A 21,368-nucleotide genomic window follows, 5' to 3' on the forward strand; every position below is an offset into this window, starting at 1 on the left:
GGTTTACTATCCATCCTCCTTCTCCTTGATCTGAGTGCAGCTTTTGATACAATTTCCCACGATATTCTTTTAGACAGGCTTTCCACTATTGGCATCACCAACACGCCTCTGAAATGGTTTCATTCATATCTCTCTGATCGCACACAGTTTGTTCAACTAAAATCATTCACCTCTTCTGTAGTTTCCGTTACCTCTGGTGTACCCCAGGGCTCTGTTCTTGGCCCTTTGTTATTTATTACTTACCTTTTACCCCTTGGTCATATTTTTCATACATCAGGTTAAGTTTCATTGCTATGCGGATGACACCCAGCTCTACCTTTCCACAAAACCACATTCCAAACTCCCTCCATCTGCTCTTTCTGATTGTCTCATTGACATAAAATCATGGTTTTCAGCAAATTTTCTTAAACTAAATAGCAATAAAACAGAATTTCTCCTTATAGGCACAAAAACTGTGCTTAACAAATTTTCGAATTTTCTTATTTCCATTGATGAATCTCTCATAGCTCCCTCATCTCAGGTTAAGAGTCTTGGTGTCATCTTTGATAGTACCCTTTCTTTTACCTCACATGTAAATAATGTTACTCGTGCTGCATACTTTCACCTTCGAAATATCAATAGGCTTCGTTCCTTTCTCACCACTCAATCTACCACCACTCTTATTCACAGTCTAGTAACCTCCCGGCTTGACTCCATCATATTACACCTGTTCTGGAACAGCTACACTGGCTTCCCATTAATTTTTGTATCAAGTATAAAATTCTTCTTCTAACATTTAAAGCTATCCACAATCTTGCACCTTCATATCTTCTTGATCTTCTTCATACTCCAAAACCTACTCACACTCTTAGGTCTTCTTCTTCTACTCATTTCATTGTTCCCTCTGTCTGTCTTGTAACGATGGGGAACAGAGCTTTCAGTTACTCTGCACCTCAGCTCTGGAACTCACTTCCATCTGAGCTCCGTAATATTGATTCTCTTTCATCATTTAAATCTCAGCTTAAAACTCATCTGTTTAGTTTAGCATATTCTAGATCATGATTTGTAATGTTGGTCCAATTTTTTTTTCTATGTAAGTATTGTATAACTATATTTTTTTGTTGTTTTTCTTCTTCTTTTGTACGGTGACCTTGAGTGTTAGAAAGGCGCCTTTAAATAAAATGTATTATTATTATTATTATTATTAATGGCTGGATGCTTGATATGAGAGTGTCAATGTGAGATATGAGAGTGTTCTGCCTGTGTCAATCTTCCTCCAACCTGAAGGATAAAAGGACTTAACTTGTACAGCTTATTAGATTTATTAGAATGAACTGCTTTCCCTTGTCTTGGAGACTTTACTATATTATTTATCATCACTGAATACCTCTTGTTGGACAGTACAAATTATGAATTGTTCAGCATCCTTTCTTTCTTCTAGTGTTGTGGATTTGTTCGATCTTTCTTCCAAACCTTTCACACTCCTTGCAGAACTTTTGAGTCTTGGAATGGCTTTCACTGTCTTCTTCCAATCCGAAAACCCTTGTAGGCGATCTAAGAGAGATCATTCTTCCTTTGCCTTTGTCGTAAGAACCTGTGCCCTTTTGAGCTCTGAGTCTCCATCATCAATTTCTCCCACCATAATGCCTTCCTTAGGCAGTTCTTTTTGCCATTGGAAACCTGGACCAGCAAACCAATTTGATCCCATGAGTTCCTTTATGGTGAGCCCACGAGAGGCATGATCAGCTGGGTTCCCTTTCGAGGGAACTTGACGCTGCGTCAGTGCTGACACTATAGGAACGCTTCTGTGAGGAAGTTGTGTCTGAAGCTCTGTGTGCACACACGCCATTTTAATGGCTCGGGAAGTACACATGACGAAGTGATTACGTGCCAACAAGTTCATATATAAAGGCACACTACGTCACACTACTCCAGCTTCAGGAAGCGCTCTGTGTATGTGTGTGAATTGTTTGTCCTGTCTGTCTAGTACAGGGAGAGAAAAATATATATTTTAGGGAAAGCTAAGCGAGAACACTATGTTGCAAACTAAGCATTTTAAGAGATGCGTGCATCTGTGCCCCCGCTTTATCACAGGGGACGACACGCACTCTCTTTGCGTTGTTTGTTTGGGAGAGGCACATGCCCGGTCGGCTCTCAAGGGATCCCGTCTGGCTGTATTTTTCAGCTTCGGCTGTGCCTCATTGTTCTGGTCCCGCATCCGCCGAAGCGGCGCGCTGGCTTTGATCACGTGGTTCGCAGGTTCAGTTAGCGGATATGGAGCAAGAGACAGGTTTTCCTTTTCTCTTTCCCTCTTCCCTAACTCTGTTTGCTTGATTTCGGTTTCGGGAGCTCGCGCTGCGATTTCTCCGCATCGGGCTTCCGCATCGGGCTCTGAGGAGCTTGATGTGGGTGGGGAGGGGCTTCCCCCTCTCTGAACAGCCGGCTGCATGCATTGTGAGGGTGACGCGCTGTGTCTAGGCTAAAATTAGGTTGGCCTGAAGAGGAAGTAAGTGTCGTCCGTTATAAGCTAGACGACCGCTTTCTGATTTCAGGCCGCAGGCCCACTTCAGGTGGGCGGCTGCCATTTTTCCCAGACCTCCATGCCGAGGTCTTGAAGAACTGTACTCTGCAGACTTACAGGTTCAAGATGATGTACACACTCAAGGTTATCATGTCCCAGATCAGGTCCAAAGGCTGATTTGTGATGATTGACCTTGAGGACGCTTATTTTCACATAGGCATTCTGCCAGAGCAAAGGAAGTTCCTCAGGTTCACTTTTGAGGACATGTTCTGGTATTGTGTTCTTCCTTTTGATCTAGCCCTTTCACCACACACATTTACAAAGTGCATGGACACAGCCCTAGCACCATTGTGTCTCCAGGGCATCCATTTACTTAATTACCTGGACGACTGGCTCATTCTGGCCCAGTCGAAGGCCATTCATCGAGATGCTGTGCTTGCCCATATGAGGTCTCTAGGCCTCAGGTTGGACCCAGAAAAGTGTGTGCTTTCTCCTTTTTAGAGAAACACCTTTCTGGGGCTAGTTTGGGACTCCACCACGATGCGGGCACATCTGTCTCTCACTCGGGTGGCTTCCATCTTGTCAGCTGTGAAAGCTATTCGGCTAGGCCGAGGCCTCTCTGTTGCCGAGGCACAGAGGGTGCTCATCCTCATGTCGGCAGCAGCCAACATTATCCCTTTGGTTCTGCTCCACATGAGGCCATTCCAGCTCTGGCTCAGGGGTCTGGGCTTTTATCCTCATAGACATCCACTCAGGGTTATAAGGGTTACATGCTGTGGGCTTTGTACCCTTCATATGTGGAAAAGACCCCGGTTTCTGGCCCTGGATCTCATTCTAGGGGCGTGTCATCGTCGCAGGACTCTTTCGACAGATGCCTCGCTTTTAGGCTGGGGAGCGGACCAGTTCCTAGAGGCAGGCGTCTCATCTGAGGTGACCAAAACTTTACTGAATGCTAGGGCTCCCTCCACTAGGAAGCTATATGCTCTGAAGTGGAGGCTTTTTGTCAATACAGTGCTGGAGTTCTTGCATCAGGGCTCACTCCTCTAGGGCTATTGCCTCGTCCAGTGCCTTGGCCAGGGGTGTTTCCTTTGAAGCGGTTTGTGTTGCGGCAGGTTGGTCCTCTCCACACACCTTTATCAGGTTCAATAACCTGGTCTTGGACCCCACTCCAGGGTCCCAGGTTCTTCAGGGCCTTTGATGGTCTGTTCCCAGTCTGCTCGTGCTCGCTCATGGTCTCTGGCACAGTCATCGACCGGTGCGTGGTGACGTGGGTATTGGCGTTCCCATAGCGTCAGCACTGATGCAGCCTTGAGTTCCCTCGAAAGGGAACTACACAAGGTTACATATGTAAGCCGGTTCCCTGAAAAGGGAATGAGACACTGCATTGCTTGCCATGCCCCGGGCATCCTCTCGTGCTTCCTTCAGACAAATAGAAGCTGGAGTAGTGTGACGTAAATGCCCTTATATGGACTTTCTGGTGCATAATCTCTCCGTCACGTGTCCTTCCCGAGCCATTAAAATGGCGTGTGTGCACACAGAGCTTCAGACACAACTTCCTCACAGAAGTGTTCCCATAGTGTCAGCACTGATGCAGCATCTCGTTCCATTCTCAGGGACGCGGGTTACATACGTAACCTGGTGTAGTTTTAATCTGAAGCAACATATCTCCATTGACTAGGCGTAGTGCTCGTCCTGATCTGCTGAATTTGATTGGCTACAAATACATGAAACCGTCGTGCATCGTTGTTAACATAACCAAGGACAACCTTGGAGTCGGTCCAATAGTATTCACAAATGCCATCCAATTTTAGTTCTCTTTTGAGCAGATCAACAGTCCTTGTGGCGAACACAGCAGCTGAGAGCTCCAACCTGGGGATTGTCGTTACCTTTGTCAGGGCAACCCTAGCCTTACCCATAACAAGAGTGCAGTAGACTTCTCCAGACTTGATCACAGATCTAAGGTATGAACATACTCCATAGCCTGACACACTGGCGTTCGAGAAATGGTGTAGCTTAGGGCTGTAGCTATCGAATATTTTAGTAATCGAGTATTTTACCAAAAATTTCATCGATTAATCGGATAAAATGTATTTTTTGCTTATTTAAAGAGCAATATTAAATATACAAGAGAAAATAAGACGGGTCTCTTAAAATGAACAACTAATTGTTTTCTTTTTTTCTAGAAAAATCAAGCATCACGTTAGTTCAGGCAGGCCACGTCAACAAGCATGCATCAGCTGATAATCGGCTGTTCATGATGCGCACCAATCCGGTTATGACATCCATGTTATCCGACCCTTTAAGTTCCCATTGATTGAGCTTCTTTCTCACTTTTATTTATTTATTTTTCAAAACATATGTGAGCATATTTAATATTATGCATGATTAATGGTTCTGCTGTTATACAGGGGGTCTATTTTAATTTCTAGTTGCTGCTCTCCCCGCTCTGTCCACGCCCAGAACAGAACCATACAACCAACACTAACTGTATGCATATTATCTAATAAATCCTCATTTGACAAAGTGGTCCTTTTTTAAAGGCACAATATTTTCTATCAAAAATAAACATTTAGATATTACCCATTGTTTTTCTGTCTGTACTTGCACTTATGAACAATGACAAAGTAGAATGAGAATGACTGGGAAGAATTAAGTACATTTAAGTGCCAGAAATTCTGGGTTTTAAATGAACTCTTTTTTCTGAGATGCAAAAACAAAAAAAAATCATTACTTTCAATTTACTTTTTAAAGTATCAAAACTAAGGCATACGTTAAAATAATAATAATAATAATACAGCCCCTCCTTGAACCGCCACCTTATTGTGGTGGAGGGGTTTGCGTGACTGAATGATCCTAGGAGCTATGTTGTCTGGGGCTTTCTGCCCCGGTAGGGTCTCCCAAGGCAAACAGGCCCGGAGTTGGGGCTAAGTCGCATCTGGCTCTAGGGACATGGAATGTCACCTCGCTGGGGGGGAAGGAGCCTGAGCTGGTGCGGGAGGTTGAGAGATACCGATTAGAGATAGTTCGGCTCGCCTCCACACACAGCTTGGACTCTGGAACCCAAATCCTCGAGAGAGGCTGGACTCTCTACTACTCTGGAGTTGCCCACAGTGAGAGGTGGCGGGCTGGTGTGGTCTTTCTCATAGCCCCCCAGCTCAGCAGCCATGTGTTGGAGTTCACCCTGGTGAACGAGAGGGTCGTTTCCCTGCGCCTTTGGGTCGGGGATAGGTCTCTCACTGTTATTTGTGCTTACGGGCCAAATGGCAGTGTACAAGACCTTCTTGGCATCTCTGGGAGGGGTGCTGGAAAGAGCTCCAGGCAGGCCTGTTGTTCTACTGGGGGACTTCAACGCTCACGTGGGCAGCGACAGTGACTCCTGGAAGGGCGTGATTGGGAGGAACGCCCCCCTGACCTGAACCCGAGTGGTGTTCTGTTATTGGACTTCTGTGCTAGTCAGTTTGTCCATAACAAACACCATGTTCAAGCATAAGGGTGTCAGTACACATGGCACCAGGACACCCTAGGTCGGAGGTCGATGATCGACTTTGTGGTTTTTTCATTTGACCTATGGCCGTTTGTCTTGGACACTTGGGTAAAGAGAGGGGCGGAGCTGTCATTCAGCATGGTGTGAGTTGGATTCGATGGCGGGGAGGAATTTGGACAGACATGGCAGACCCAAACATACTGTGAGGGTCTGCTAGGAACGTTTGGCAGAGTCTCTAGTCAGAGAGATCTTCAACTCTCACCTCAGAGCTTCAACCAGATCCCGAGGGAGGATGGAGACATTGAGTCCGAGTGGACCATGTTCTCCACCTCCATTGTCGACGCGGCAGCTAGGAACTTTGGCCGTAAGGTCTCTGGTGCCAGTCATTGTGGCAATCCCCAAACCTGGACCCCGGAAGTAAAGGATGCCATTAAGCTGAAGGACTCCTATCGAGCCTGGTTGGCTTGGGGAGCTGCCTCCGGAGTCCCCCGAGCCAACCAGGCTCGATAGGAGTTATGGAGGCAAAAATTCGGGTCTGGGAGGAGTTCGGTGAGGCCATGGAGAAGGACCATCGGATGGCCTCAAAGAAATTCTGGCAAACCGTCCGGCACCTCAGGAGAGGGAAGCAGTGCCCTGTGCACTTTGTTTACAGTGAGAGTGGGAATCTGCTGACTTCAACTGGGGACATCCTCAAACGGTGGAAGGAGTACTTTGAGGTTCTCCTCAACCCCACCGACATGTCTTCCACTGAGGAAGCAGAGGCCAAGGGCTCAGTTGTGGACTCGTCGATCCCCCAAGCTGAGGTCACTGAGGTAGAAGCTCCTCAGTGGCAAGGCACCGGGGGTGGATGAGATCCGCCCTGAGTACCTCAAGTCTCTGGATGTTGTGGGGCTGTCTTGGTTGACACGCCTCTGCAAAATCGCGTGTCGGTTGGGGACAGTGCCTCTGGACTGGCAGACTGGGGTGGTGGTCCCTCTGTTTAAGAAGGGGGACCGTAGTGTGTGTCCGAACTACAGGGGGATCACACTCCACAGCCTCCCTGGAAAAGTCTATGCCAGGGTACAGGGTATGGACAGGGTTTCTAGGCGCAGTCGGGGGCCGGAGGGAGTCCGGTTTGGGGACCACGGAATTTTGTCTCTGCTTTTTGCAGATGATGATGTCCTGTTTGCTTCCTCAAATCAGGAACTTCAGTGTACTCTGGGATGGTTTGCAGCCGAGTGTGAAGCACCTCCAAGTCCGAGGCCATGGTTCTCAGCCTGAAAAGGGTGGCTTGCCCACTTCAGGTTGGTGGAGAGCTCCTGCCTCAAGTGGAGGAGTTTAAGTATCTAGGGGTCCTGTTCACGAGTGAGGGAAGGATATAGCGGGAGATCGACAGGCAGATCGGTGTATCTTCTGCAGTGATGCGGTCGATATACCAGTCTGTTTTTACCAGTCGATCTACGTTCCTACCCTCACCTATGGTCATGAGCTTTGGGTCATGACCGAAAGGACAAGATCCCGAATACAGGCGACCGAAATGAGTTTCCTTTAGACTGCTGCCCCAGATAACCGGTAGAAGCTGGATGGATGGATGGATTTATGGATGGATAATAATACAAAAATACTGCCTTTAAGTCATGCGACTTAACTTTCAGAACTAAAAGATTAAAAATCCACAGCTCAGGCATAACATAAGCCTTTACTGTCTTCTTGGAATGCTTTATGGTATTTAAGAGGCAAAAACATGTACAGGAACGTGGACCTAAAATCCATGCATGGTTTCTCAATGAGCGCTTTAAACATATATCTGAATAAATCTGAATATATATATATATATATATATATATATATATATATATATATATATATATATATATATATATATATATGAATATAAACGTCTCTCTCTCTGTGTGTGTGTACTTTAAAAGTTTTTAAAGGACCATGTGATTGCAATGAAGAAAGGTAAACATATCAACATGCTCAGAACTGAGGCTTGCCCTGCGCTTTGAAGGAATGTTTCCTGTGGACATTTTCTGACATTTTCTCCTGTTTGTTTCTTCCCTTTTCTCATTGCCATTGTTATCGCTCTCTTCCATTTTGCAGCCCGCACTAGCACGCGCCCGCTAACTCCTTGCGTCTCCTTCCGCTTTGATGTAAGCACCTTGTCCCCCCCCCACACACACACACACTCATGCATGCACGCACACACAATAATTGCACAATAATGTGACGTGAGCTTTAAAATGAATTAAAAGAGGCTTCGAGGCAGAGGAATTTGCCTTGAATAATTTTTGTAATCGAGTTGCTTGAATTACTCGAGGAATTGTTTCAGCCCAGTGTAGCTCATATTGCTGGACATCCTTGAATGTTGATTGCACATAACAATGTGCAATCTTTATCAAAGACAGGTTATGATGCGGCTTGAGGTCATCAGGAAGTGGTTTGTCCCAGCCTGTCTTGTCTTGACACATACTTTGTAGGATTCTTTTCCCAACTAGAATGAAGGTAGCGACGAATCCAAAGGATCAAAAATGGAAGCAACTGTAGAAAGTTCTCCTCTTCTAGTAAAGGGTTTTTCTTTTACTAGCACTCTGAAATGAAACTTGTCTGAAGCTATGCACTATTGAATTCCAAGCACCCTTTCTACCTTAGGTTCTCCTAGGGCCAAGTCAAAGTCAATCACAGTTTCAGTGCATATCTCCTTCGGAATTGTGGCAGTCACCTTCTTGCTGTTGGTGATGAATTTATGCAAGCGGAGCTTCCTGGTATTGCAGAGATCTCTGGCTTCCTTTACAAGCTGTATTGCCTCTGCTTCGGTGTCCACACTTGCTAAGCCATCGTCAACATAAAAATTACATTGTATATACTTTCACTGTGGCTTGACTAGACTTGCCTTCACCTTGTGCAGCAAGGTACTTGAGTCCAAAATTTGCACATCCAGGCGAGGAGGCAGCTCCGAACAAGTTGACCCTCATCCGAAAAACTGTTGGTGGGGTTTCCATGTTATCTTCCTCCCACCATAAGTACCAGTGACGTGATGTGACGTGTTGTGACATATGGCTAAGTACGGTGACCCATACTCAGAATTTGTTCTCCGCATTTAACCCATCCAAAGTGCGCACACACACAGCAGTGAACACACACACACCGTGAACACACACCCGGAGCAGTGGGCAGCCATTTATGCTGCGGTGCCCAGGAAGCAGTTGTGGGGGTTCGGATGGACACCCCCTTGCTCAAGGGCACCTCAGTCGTGGCCTGCCCGAGACTCGAACCCACAACCTTAGGGTTAGGAGTCAGACTCCCTAACCATTAGGCCACGACTTCCCCCTTTTTTTCTTTTTTCTACCAGAGGTAGTCCCGATCCTTAGGAGCAACATAAAACTGGTATACGTTCGACATCGCACATAATGGCTACTTGCCCTTTTCGGAAACGACACAAGACCCCAACAAGGGTGTTTGTGAGGTCAGGCCCAGTTAGTAGATTCTCATTCAGAGAAGTTTTCTGAAATCTTGCAGAGCAATGAAAGACAATGTGAATCTTGCCTGGCTTCTGTGGGTTGTAAACCCCATGGTGAGGGATGTACCATGCTGGCTGATATACCATGCTTAACTCCATGTCTGGGACCTTCTCAGCATCACCTCTTGCTATTATGTCTTTTATGAAAGCCAGGTAGTTCTTTGATAGTGCCCATACCTATTTAAACGGTGATGGCATCTGATAGTGTCCATCTTGCATTTGCTTAATGCCTTTGTTTAACTTTGCCAAAACCTTAAGTCTTCTTGCGATGTAGAGGCTTCCTCATTATTCCTTTCAACAGTCAGACTCAAAAAATCTTTAGGACCTCTGCTGGAGTGATCATTTCCTTAACCTTGTTCCTGTATATAAAGCAGAATTCAGACTTGAGCTTGCGAGATGCTTCACCAGCTGGAAGAACTTGCTTCAGGATAATCCTGTGACTCACATCAATTTCATCTTCATAGTCACTGTCGTAATGGTTGTATCCAATGATACTCCAACCCAACACAGATCTTTTTTGCAAATGGTTTATCTTCGTTACAGCTGAGAACATCTCTGGGGAGTAAGACTTGAGGACAGTTATAGCCTATTAACAAACCTACTTCACAGTCAAGTGTAGGAGCCATTTCAATCTGCCAGATGTTTTAGATGAGGCCAGTTCTTGGCTGTTTCACCTGAGGGTATATGAGATCTATTGACAGGTATGTAATCTCTAGTGTAGGTTGTTGGAAGTTTGATTTTCACTTCAGACTTAATTCCTCTTACTTGTAGTCCACTCAATTTGTGACATGCCACAACCTTTCTTTTGGATGTTATTGTAGAAATCTCTAGTTTGACTGGTTCTTTATTGATATCAAGTTTCTCAGCTGTATCCTTTAAAATGATAGTAGTGTCACTCTGTGTATCAAGCAAGGCATACACTAAAATCTCCTTCCTTGGTTCAGCTCCTTCCTTGGTTCATATATTGGAATGATCAATGATGCATGAGTGTTGTTCCTTTCTTGATCTACTCTGTTTGAAATCACAGGCCTTGACTCTTGAACCTTCTGTGATTCAACTGTTCTGTCTGCAGATCCGTGATTGACCTTTGACTGATCTTGATTGATTCTAGCTCCTTGTCCTGGGTATTTATTTACATGGTCCTGATGTAGGCACGTTGGGTGACATTTTTCACATTTCTCACACACGCTCCTAGAGGTGCAGCCCTTTGAGTTATGACCAGTCTTAAGTCATCCAAAGCACAACTTCTCCGACTGTACAAACTTTAATCTTTCTTCAACTGGTCTTTCCATAATCTTGCGACACTTATGAGTGTGGCCATATCTCTTACAAAAGACACACATAATGCTAGTCTTCATTGGAACTAGTGGTGAATGTCTTGGCAGTTGGGTTGCGATTCCGTTGGAACTTATCTTGATCAGTGTGCTTGGTTCTTTTTTGCACTGAGGTGATAGGATTGCATGCAATTCTAGCTTCTTTGTTGAGAAATTCGACAAAGTACTTGAAATCACGGAATCTTCCGCATTCGTCTTGGAACTTGGTTGCTGCTCTATTCCAACGTGAACGCAACCATTCTGGCAATTTGGCTAAAATTCTTTGATTTTCAACACAGTCATTTAGAGCCTGTAGACCTTGAAAGTAAGGCATGGCTGATTCAACACTGCTCAGGAAATCTACAAATTCACAGATGTCTTTGGTTTCTTTTATAGCAATCTTGTGCCATGACTGTGTTTTGTCAGGATATGACTTGCCGACTACAAACGGATTGCCAAACCTGTCATCAAGTATGTTCCAAGCAGCCGTGCAAGCAGTCTCTGTTCCAACCAGGAAGTGTCCTTCAATAGCTCTATTGGCTGGACCACTCACATACTTGCATAGAAAGAAGAGCTTCTCTTGGGCTGGCAAGTTCTTATGATCAATTAACGTTTGAAATGACAGTTTTGAATCAAACAAAAACAACTGATTCTGGAATCGGAATCCTATTGGCTGTAATCACTTCAGCAAGAGCCTTCACAAGATCATTAGAAGCTTCATTTGGATCAACCAATGTAGTTGACTGAGAGATATGAGCTTGTGTGATTGGAACCTTTTGAGGAGAACAAGAGGGTTGGTATAAAGGGGCAGTGACTTGAGGGAGCATCAATGGCTGAGAAAGAGAAATAGGAATGTTTGAATGAGAGGTATAGTCTTCTTGTCTTTGAAGAGGAACAGAACACTGTTCAGGCTCATCACTTTTGATGCTTCCAGCATAAACTTGTAGAATTGCTTGTGCTGCATTATGCCTTTTTAGTTTCTCCAATCTTTCCCCTTCCTTCTTCCTCTCCTCCAGCTTTATTATTCTCATAGTACTTTCTGAGATAGTGATCCCTTTTTCTTGCATTCTCCGCTTTTATTTCCTTTTCTTGAATCTTCTATCTTAGCTGTTAACCTTTCATCCTCTGACTCCAGTTTCTTAATTTCCCTTTCATATTGATGTTGTGTCTTCATTATTTCAATCACCTCTTGTGTAGCCGCTACTTCAGCTGCCGCTTCTTGTCTTTTCTGCAGAGAATCATGCAAAGTTTGACTAGACATCTTGGAAACAGACTTTGACTTACTGGAGGTTGCCGAGAAGATGGTGAACACAGTAGCTTCAAACACAATCAGGCCAGGGAATGTTCTCAGGATCTTCATTTAGAAACCGTTGCACTTTCTCATTAGCAATGCTAGTGATTTGAGAGGCATGTGTAATTTTTCCTCCTTATTTCTGTTTAAGGGCTTGTAATGCTTCAACCTCGACTGTGTGCTATTAATAGTGATCACAACTTCAAGAATCAATTCAGCATCATTTTTCTTAATGGCTCTCTTTAGACCAGTGATGTGATTTTTCCATCCTCTGTACTTCTACTCAAACCTTCTCTTCAGTTCATTTACATTAGCATCTTGGAGTGTTTTACCCTTTTCAGTGAGTGTGCGTGCACGTTGGCTTCTTCTAATAACTGTGACTTGTGTTTGTTGTACTTGTGCAGCAAACTTTGATTTGGCAAGCTATATCCGCGTGCTGTGGAGGGATGACAGACATGCTCTGCATTTTCTAACTCCTGTGTAATGGGGGTTGTATAACTAACTTCTTTAGTGGACAGTACTGTATTTTCCCTTGTGTCAGTCATGTCAATACTGTGTTGCTCTACAATGTAATAATGCAAAAAGGCAATCTAAAATTCTAGTGTAAAGCTACCATCTCAGATAAACTTATGTGACACAACCAAGTCTTATGTGCTGCTTCAAAGTCACTAAATTAAAAGTGCTTTCTTGTTCAGCCTTAACTTGCTCACTGGCTTTGTCAGTCAGTCAATTGCAATCTTTAGAAGGTGTACTTCCCTTTCCAATATGTAGTGCTTCTTGCTGCTTTACCATCTGATGCTCTTGGTCTTTACCAATTTACCAATGCAAGTGTTCTACTATGCCGCCCTTAGTCACATTGCAAAGGCTGAGGTTCTTTTTCACAATTTTTAATGTTTTTATTGACAGACATCAACAACAACACCAACACTGTAGAACTAAGTAAAAAGAGTATGAAATATATAACACAAATTACACATACAGTCACATAGAAAACAAACATATCACATTAAACTCAAATAAACAGAAAATATACTCACATACCACTTTTGCCTGCTTGTGAGCGGGGCTATATCTTGCACTTTCTTGTTTGGATGGCATACGATACAGGTAGAAATAGCTTTACCTTGTGACAATTACATTTGTTAATCTCACCATCTGGATGACAAAACAGGAAGTGTCATACAAAGGCATGATGGGAACATATAACCAACGAACCCTTCGAAATAATACATCTTGCTCAAACAACAGTTCAGTATAGAAGTCAATAAAGATTAGAAAATAGTCTAAATATAAAATACACAAAATTATATTAACAAAAAGTTACTTAAGCAATTAAGTGCTAAGAAACATAAGCGCCATCTAGTGGAAAATAAACATTAAATACCGAAAGCTTTGTGACAGCAAATACAATATTTATGGAACATAACACAAGGCTGTTTTATTGTAATATCTGATTTATTATGACAAACTCACAATGAATTCAGATCATCAGTAATGTTACAAAATGAATAAGTTCTCCAAAGTTTCAGTTAATGATGGTCTCAGTATTGGTGGGTTGTAATAGTTAGTTCTGTGATGTCCTGTCCTCTGATTTGTGTGTGTGACCCAAACACACTGACATTTCTGTTACATCTTCAACTTTAGCTGAATTATGGCTGTTTTTGTGTGTTTGATATCAGTGTTCTGATATTTCATCATTTCTCTTCCAGTCTGTGTCAGTGTAATCTGACAGAGGAAAGCTGTAGAGTTCTGTCCTCAGTTCTCAGCTCAAACTCCTCCAGTCTGAGAGAACTGGACCTGAGTTACAATAAACTGCTGCAGGATTCAGGAGTGAAGCTGCTCTCTGATGGACTGAAGAATCCACACTGTACACTGGAGATACTGAGGTACACACACACACACACACACACACACACACACACACACACACACACACACACACACACACACACACACACACACACACACACACAGTGTTTAAGCTGCTTTGTAAATGTATTTAGTGAAGGTGACTGATGGATAAACACTGAGAGTGAGATCCACATCCTGGGAGCAGCGACACTAAAAGCAGTTTGACTGAAGTTTCTTCTTATTAAAATTCACCTTAAGGAAGTCAGCATTTGTTGATGATAAATAAATATTTGTGTAAGAAAGATTCCTCCTCTCACTTGTCCGCGTCCCTTTACCTCTGCAAAACAATAGGAGCTCCGGAGCACTGAGAGAACAAACCACACGAGTGAAATCAAATCTGGTTTATTCCAAACAGCTGCTCCAAGAACTGAGCGACAGAACAATATATACACAATGAAATACAGTAAGCTATGGAGTATGAAATAAGGCGGAGGCCAAGTTTTGTCAACATAGACAGAGGTATGCTAGAATGCTGCTTCCTCACAACTCTTATCCAAGCATTGAAGGTCAGAAAGCCGGTACATGAGCAAAAGAGAAACTGAATGTCCTGCGAGTAATCCCACAATCCCACAAGCAGGGCAACCTATCTTGTTTTTTCATCCGGTCAAGAGCACTAAAGGAACAGGATAGATTCAAATCAAGAACATTAAATCAGAAGAGGTGAAGATGACATAACATGTAACACAGAAATACAATTTTACATGACAGAGATTTCCTCGTTTTCTATTCCCTTAAGATTATGGTTACGTTATCAGCAAGCCTTACCATCCTGCTTATGCACACTTATCACAGGTCAGCATGACCAGAGTGGGGTGGGGGGCACATTCATTTCGACATAGAAAGAGAAATGTGGAAAGAAAATGAAATAAGCACAAAAATTAATTACCATAAAGAAAATTCATTTCAGCAATTTGAGATGATATTAAAATGATTGTGGATGTCACAGATAACCAGTACAGTTCCTGTACAATAGGACTGATTTGGTTACTAACTATAAAGTAAAGGGTTTTTTTTTGTGAAATACATTAAAGAGAAGAGAGCGTTACATTAATCTAATCTACTTGGAATGATTGAATGTACTGTAGAAAAAGTTTTTCTGAATCTTCTTTACATTAAAATAGACAAATTCTTTCAGTGTTCCTCAAATGATAAAATGTGACTTTAGAGATATTATTGATGTGAAGAACAAAGCTGAGGTCAGAGTCGACTATTACACCCAGATTTCTAACCTGTATCCCAGCTCATTTTTCAATAAGTATTCTCTTTTTTCCTTTATCTTCTTCAATTAATATCTAAATTTTATCCTGGTTTAACTGTAGAAAGTTCTGTTACATCCAGTCAGATATTTCATTCAAGCATGTAATCAGTTTGTTAATTAGCTATTGATTACACAGTGACACTGATATATAAACTTGTGTGTCATCTACATAACTATAAAAACTGATTTCATGTGTTTGAGTGATGAGTGACTTCACAATTGACCAGTTTAGTACTGTATAAAACTCTACAAAAGGAAAATGGGAGTTATTGTGACTTACTAATGTAACAGCAGCTGAAGACCAAAATGTGGAACCAGTTTACAGGAAAGGTGAATTAGGTGTGAATGTGGTGAAGGGAAAGAAAACGGTTGGAAGGAGAGAAAAAGAGATCTACACTGTACCCAGGTGATCATGAACACTGTAATGACCAGTCGGCAAAATCCATGTGAAGAAGTTTTAATGAAGAAAAGATAAGACAAACAATCCAAAATCAGTAAGTAAAGGCAGGGTCAAAAAAACAGGCCGAGTCTGAAATAAGTGTAACAAACAGTCCATGAGGAGAACAAATCACATCCACAAACCTGAAGAAGCAATAATGCAAAGAGCAAAAACAGGGTCAATAGTGATAAATATCACCATCAGAAACAAAGCTAATTCACACCATATAGAAAAACACTTATTTATTAGATCTGTGTATTGAGGGTATTATGGGATGTGTCTCTGTGTGTGAAGGTTATTAAAAAACACCACCAACAGTTTTTCCGTCTCTGTGAAAATACTGAAAAATCTACTTCACTTCTCACATCAGAACAAAGTACATTTATTTCCCCAGTGTGTAGATCAGTGTACATTACATACACATTTAATAACATACTAATACTCTAGTCATACTAAAGTGTTGTACAGCATTTAAATAAAGATGTCGTGACAAACAGAAGTAATTAATAAACCAGCTTTTATCCTCCAGAAACATCACACTGGTCTCTAAATAGCTCTAACAGTGAGCTCTAAATCTTCTGTCAGCTCAGGTGTAGAAAATTCCCTGTGTAAATACTCCTACACACACACACACACACACACACACACACACACACACACACACACACACACAATACTACTCCTATTTACAGTGAGGACAATAAATTAATTTCTCTGGTGTTATCTGTCCTCATGGAGCTGCTACCATTTTATAGACCTGTTTCTGTTGTTCAATGGGAGCAAAAATATTCCTGAAAATGTTTGTAACACAAAGTAAAAGTGTGTACAATGTACACAGATCTACACACTGAACACATGAAGCAGTAAAAAAAAAAAAAAGTGTGTAAATGTTCTCCAGCAGAACTTCCCCAGAGCTGCTGAACACACTGTATGAACATCTCTCTGCTAGAAATAAAGAGACGTGTTTGTTCAGAGTGACGTCTCTGTTATTATCTTCTTACAGAAAGTTAAATACATTGTCTCATATGAGCTGAGACATGGATCTGTCCAAGAGCAGTCCAAGTTTATACACAGATGTTCATGTTAGATTTTTATCCTGATATTAGAACCTTGTGTTCAGGTGGACACTTTATTTCTCACTGATGGAAACTCCTCAATTCACTATCAGACAAATAAATCAAACACTTATCATTTCTCTTCCAGTCTACGTGAGTGTAATCTGACAGAGGAAAGCTGTAGAGTTCTGTCCTCAGTTCTCAGCTCAAACTCCTCCAGTCTGGGAGAACTGGACATGAGTGGCAATAAACTGCAGGATTCAGGAGTGAAGCTGATCTCTGATGGACTGAAGGATCCACACTGTACACTGGAGATACTGAGGTACACACACACACACACACACACACACACACACACACACACACACACACACACACACACACGCAAACACAGAGTTTTAATAAACACTACAACATCCAGTTCTGTACAATTCATCCAATGTAATTGTAGTGATCTGATATACTGTCATTGTTGTGTGTGTGAGATGGAGAGTAAATGTACTGTATATGTAGCCCAGTTAGGGTTCTATTGGGTATAATTTCTGTGTACTGCAAGTACAAGGTTGTTTGTAATGCACTGGCTCAAAACGTGTAATTATCTAGCAAGCTTGTTTAGTTATTTGTGATTGGTCATTTTCCACTTATTCCCGCCTCCGCGGGTGGAGGGTGAATTCTGGTTGGACAAAAAGAGAGAGGAGAGAACTGCCGATGGTGTGAGAGTTTGTTTTGTTTTTGCTCCAGCGAGTTAATTCGGATATAGACAAAATACCCACTAGCAAAGTGCGTTAAACGGTCTGTATTTCGTTAAAGAAGTGTTAATACTTGTATTAAGTGGATTAGTGTTTATACTCGGTAAGAGAGTAAACGGTTATGTTTTGTTTTCTGAGTCTGAGGTAGAGCGCAGCCTGTCGCTAAGCTAACTATCGGGACTAAGCTAAAAAAAAAAAAAGAAGGATTCTATTTGACGGGTTTTCCAACCGGCTAACCGCCTAAGTGCTTAGTTATTTAATTTTCGGGACGGAGACAAGTTCATGGAGCCGTAGTGACACTATATCGGACGCGGATTGGATGTTGCTATGCTATGGTGATACAGTATCGCGTGGATGCTGTTCTGGAGAGGAGGCCGTGAGACTACCTGAATATCTACCGCTGCATCTAAGGGAAGTTCGCGTTTTAAGCACCTTGGAAGGCATTCAGGTGATCTATTTATTTTCTTTTAGCTCGTCAGAGCGAAGAGGCCATTTGTAGTTTTAAAGGCCACCACGTTCCCCAGCAACGTTACAGGCCTGCAACAGGTTAGGGTTTGTGTGTGTGTGTGTGTGTGTGTGTGTGTGTGTGTGTGTGTGTGTGTGTGTGTGTGGGCCCATGCATGTGTTTGCCTGAGAACTATATTATGGTGTGTTTTGTTTCCTGGAGTTTTGGATTATTGATATTTTTGTTGTTCTAGAAATTTGTTCTGCCATATGTGACACACTGAATCTCTGCACAGTGTTTATTCAGGATTTGTTAATATTTATGTTTGATTTAATTTAGTGATAGGGTCACACATCTTTTGTGAGTTGTCCAGAAAACTACCCTGTGAAGTTCTGAGAATATAGTTTAAAGAGGCTAGTCAGAAGGAAGAAATACATAATTGGTTTATCTTTATCTTTATTTATTTTGTTGTTATATATTTAAAAGAATTACTTAATATGTCCATGTGTACATAAATAAATGTCATTAAGTTTACTTATCTTGTGAATTACTTTAATTTTTGATAACTTGCTCCAGTTAGTGTGCACCCCGTCTAACTAAGCTCATAAATAGACAAAAGAGCAGAGGAAGGAAAAGTGATATCCCATTGAGAGACACAGTGAGAACCCGGTCCTCCATCCAATAAGTTTAAGGGTAGAGGGCGCTACATATATAAAGATTTTGTGTAGTTCATGTTTTCAATACTAAAACAGTGTGTTAAGTGTGAGAAGGTTTTCTTTCTTGCAGGATGTGGGGCTGCAGTATTACAGATGAAGGTTGTGCTGCTCTGGCTTCAGTACTGAGGTCAAACTCGTCATCACACATGAGAGAACTGGATCTGAACAATAATAAACCAGGAGAATCAGGAGTGAAGCTGCTCTCTGATCTACTGAAGGATCCACACTGTAAACTGGAGACACTACAGTGAGTTACTGACTTACTGTCTCTTTACTGTATGATATTGTGTAATATTCACTGTGTGCTGTAAAATGTCACATCTAATGTGTGTATTTATGCTTCTGTTGTTCATAAGCAATGTGTTTAAATGTGTCTGTAATTCTGTCCTGTTGTGTTTTTCAGCATTAAGGATAATAAACTCACCAGGTCTGGTGTATGACAGGAGTCTCTCCTCAGACCTTTTTTCCAGGATAAAGCAGTTATGGTGGTGAAGCGTTAGAACACGTCCCACATTTCCAGCAGTTTGGGAGCTGAATCATTCATATTCAGATGTAGAAGATCCATAACAATAACTGTGACTGATCACATCCTTTTATCCTCTCAGCTACAACTTCACACTTTAACATCTTTTACAATCCAAAGTCAAATCCTTCAGCATCGACACACAACACAGATATCATCACATCATCACACTGATTACACAAATACACATCCATGTGTTACAGATGTTGTACATTATTTTTACCTCTTTAATTGGATCTCAAATTAGTTTCTCCACAGATGATTGACTCACAGTTGTGATCTTGATTTATTTATTTTCCTTTAAAAGTCTCTTCTTTTCAAACCCTTTTCACCAAACACTGTTAAAATCTTTATTAAAATTTCTTTAAACAGTCTATTTTTCTATATTTCAATTTCTTCTTTCTTAATTTCCTCATGACATTTTTTATCTTGGTTGCGTCTTGTTTTTATATAATTTAACTTTTTTCCCTCTTTCCACCATATATTTTGCTTTATTTCTTCATTTTGCCCCCTCAAGTTCTTTCTCCTCCCTTTTTTATATTTTTGTTCTTTTTGCCCAATTCACCCTCTAATTTATTAAAATGTACTTTTACTTATATCTCGGTTCTTTCTTTCTTTCTTTCTCCCATTCTACAATATTTTAGTAAAAATGTAACATTATCTTCCTCATTCATTTCATTTCCTTTTAAACTTTCTGTATTTAGAATCCATACACTTTGTCCCCTTTCTACATTATTCCAGTCTTAAAAAATAAAAACTCATGATACTCCTTCTGACGCTCATGAAAAACTCATGAAACACCTTCTGACTGGTAAACTACTCTTTAAATTTAAATCTTAATAGCCATCCTTCACCTCAGCACATCGACACAGAAAATGCACACATAGCTCACCCTATAGAAACTGTGTCTGTTCCCCGAGCAGTGAGATCCAAAAGTAAATACACGAGAAGTTCTCGAAATAATCTTACTGTAATTAGACCAGAAAAATGCCAAAGTAACAAACAAAAACAGTTCTTAAAGTTTGGACTTCTGAACATTAGATCTCTTGCACCCAAAGCACTTATTGTAAATGAAATGATCTTAGATAATAGCCTTACTGCACTCTGCGTCACCGAAAAGTGGATTAAACCAAATGAATACATCAGTCTAAACGAGTCTACACCATCAGGATATATCTATAAGCACGAACCTTGTCTGACTGGTCGTGGAGGTGGTGTCGCCACTATCCTTAGTGATTACCTCACTGTTACCCAGAGAACACAGCGTAGATTTAGTTCTTTTGAAGTGCTCGTCCTTAATGTTACACTATCGCACGTGCACACGAAGAAATCCCTGATGTCTCTTGCTCTAGCGACCGTGTACAGACCCCCAGGGCCCCAGACCCCCAGGGCCCTACACAGTTTTTCTTAGAGAATTCACAGATTTCCTCTCAGACCTATTAGTTAACTTTGACAAAGCATTAATTGTAGGAGACTTTAACATTCATGTTGACGACACAAACGACGCTTTAGGACTCACATTTATGGACTTACTAAACTCACTTGGGCTCAAACAAAACATCACTAGTGCAACTCATCGACGTAACCACACACTAGATTTAATAATATCACACAGCATAGAAGTCACTGATATAGATATCATACCTCAAAGTGATGACATCACAGACCATTACCTCATAATGTACACACTACCTATAGAACAGACTAACTATGTCTCACCACGTTATCGACTCGGTAGAACCATTATTCCGACCACCAAAGACAGATTCACAAATAACCTGCCTGATCTGTCTGGACTTCTTACTGTACCCTCAAACTCAAACGACCTAGATGCAATGACTAACAGCATAGACGCTATATTCACTAGCACATTAGACACTGTTGCCCCAGTCAGATTACAGAAGGTTAGAGATAAAACACTTGCACCATGGTATAATAGTCATACTCACACACTCAAGAGGGAGTCCCGTAACCTCGAACGGAAATGGAGAAAAACTAAATTAGAGGTGTTTAGAATTGCGTATAAGGACAGTATGTCCAGCTACAGACAGGCTCTAAAAGCTGCTAGGGCTGAGCACCTGAGCAAACTCATAGAAAATAACCAGAACAATCCCAGGTTTTTATTTAGCACAGTGGCTAGTTTAACAAAAAATCAGAAATCTGAACACACTATTCCATCACA

The 21,368-nt window shown here is 41.8% G+C and overlaps 1 protein-coding gene across 1 annotated transcript in view; it reads left to right on the forward strand.

Annotated features, from left to right (window-relative positions):
- LOC113648607 (NACHT, LRR and PYD domains-containing protein 3-like) overlaps positions 1 to 21,368 on the forward strand; it is a 111,397-nt gene that overhangs the window by 19,017 nt on the left and 71,012 nt on the right. The window contains exons 8-10 of the mRNA XM_047807800.1: positions 13,800 to 13,976; positions 16,902 to 17,075; positions 18,734 to 18,910. Coding sequence (XP_047663756.1) covers positions 13,800 to 13,976; positions 16,902 to 17,075; positions 18,734 to 18,910 — 528 coding nt within the window. The remainder of the gene's footprint in view (positions 1 to 13,799; positions 13,977 to 16,901; positions 17,076 to 18,733; positions 18,911 to 21,368) is intronic.

Source organism: Tachysurus fulvidraco, chromosome 24 (genome assembly GCF_022655615.1).
Source record: "Tachysurus fulvidraco isolate hzauxx_2018 chromosome 24, HZAU_PFXX_2.0, whole genome shotgun sequence".
Classification (NCBI taxonomy): Eukaryota; Metazoa; Chordata; class Actinopteri; order Siluriformes; family Bagridae; genus Tachysurus; species Tachysurus fulvidraco.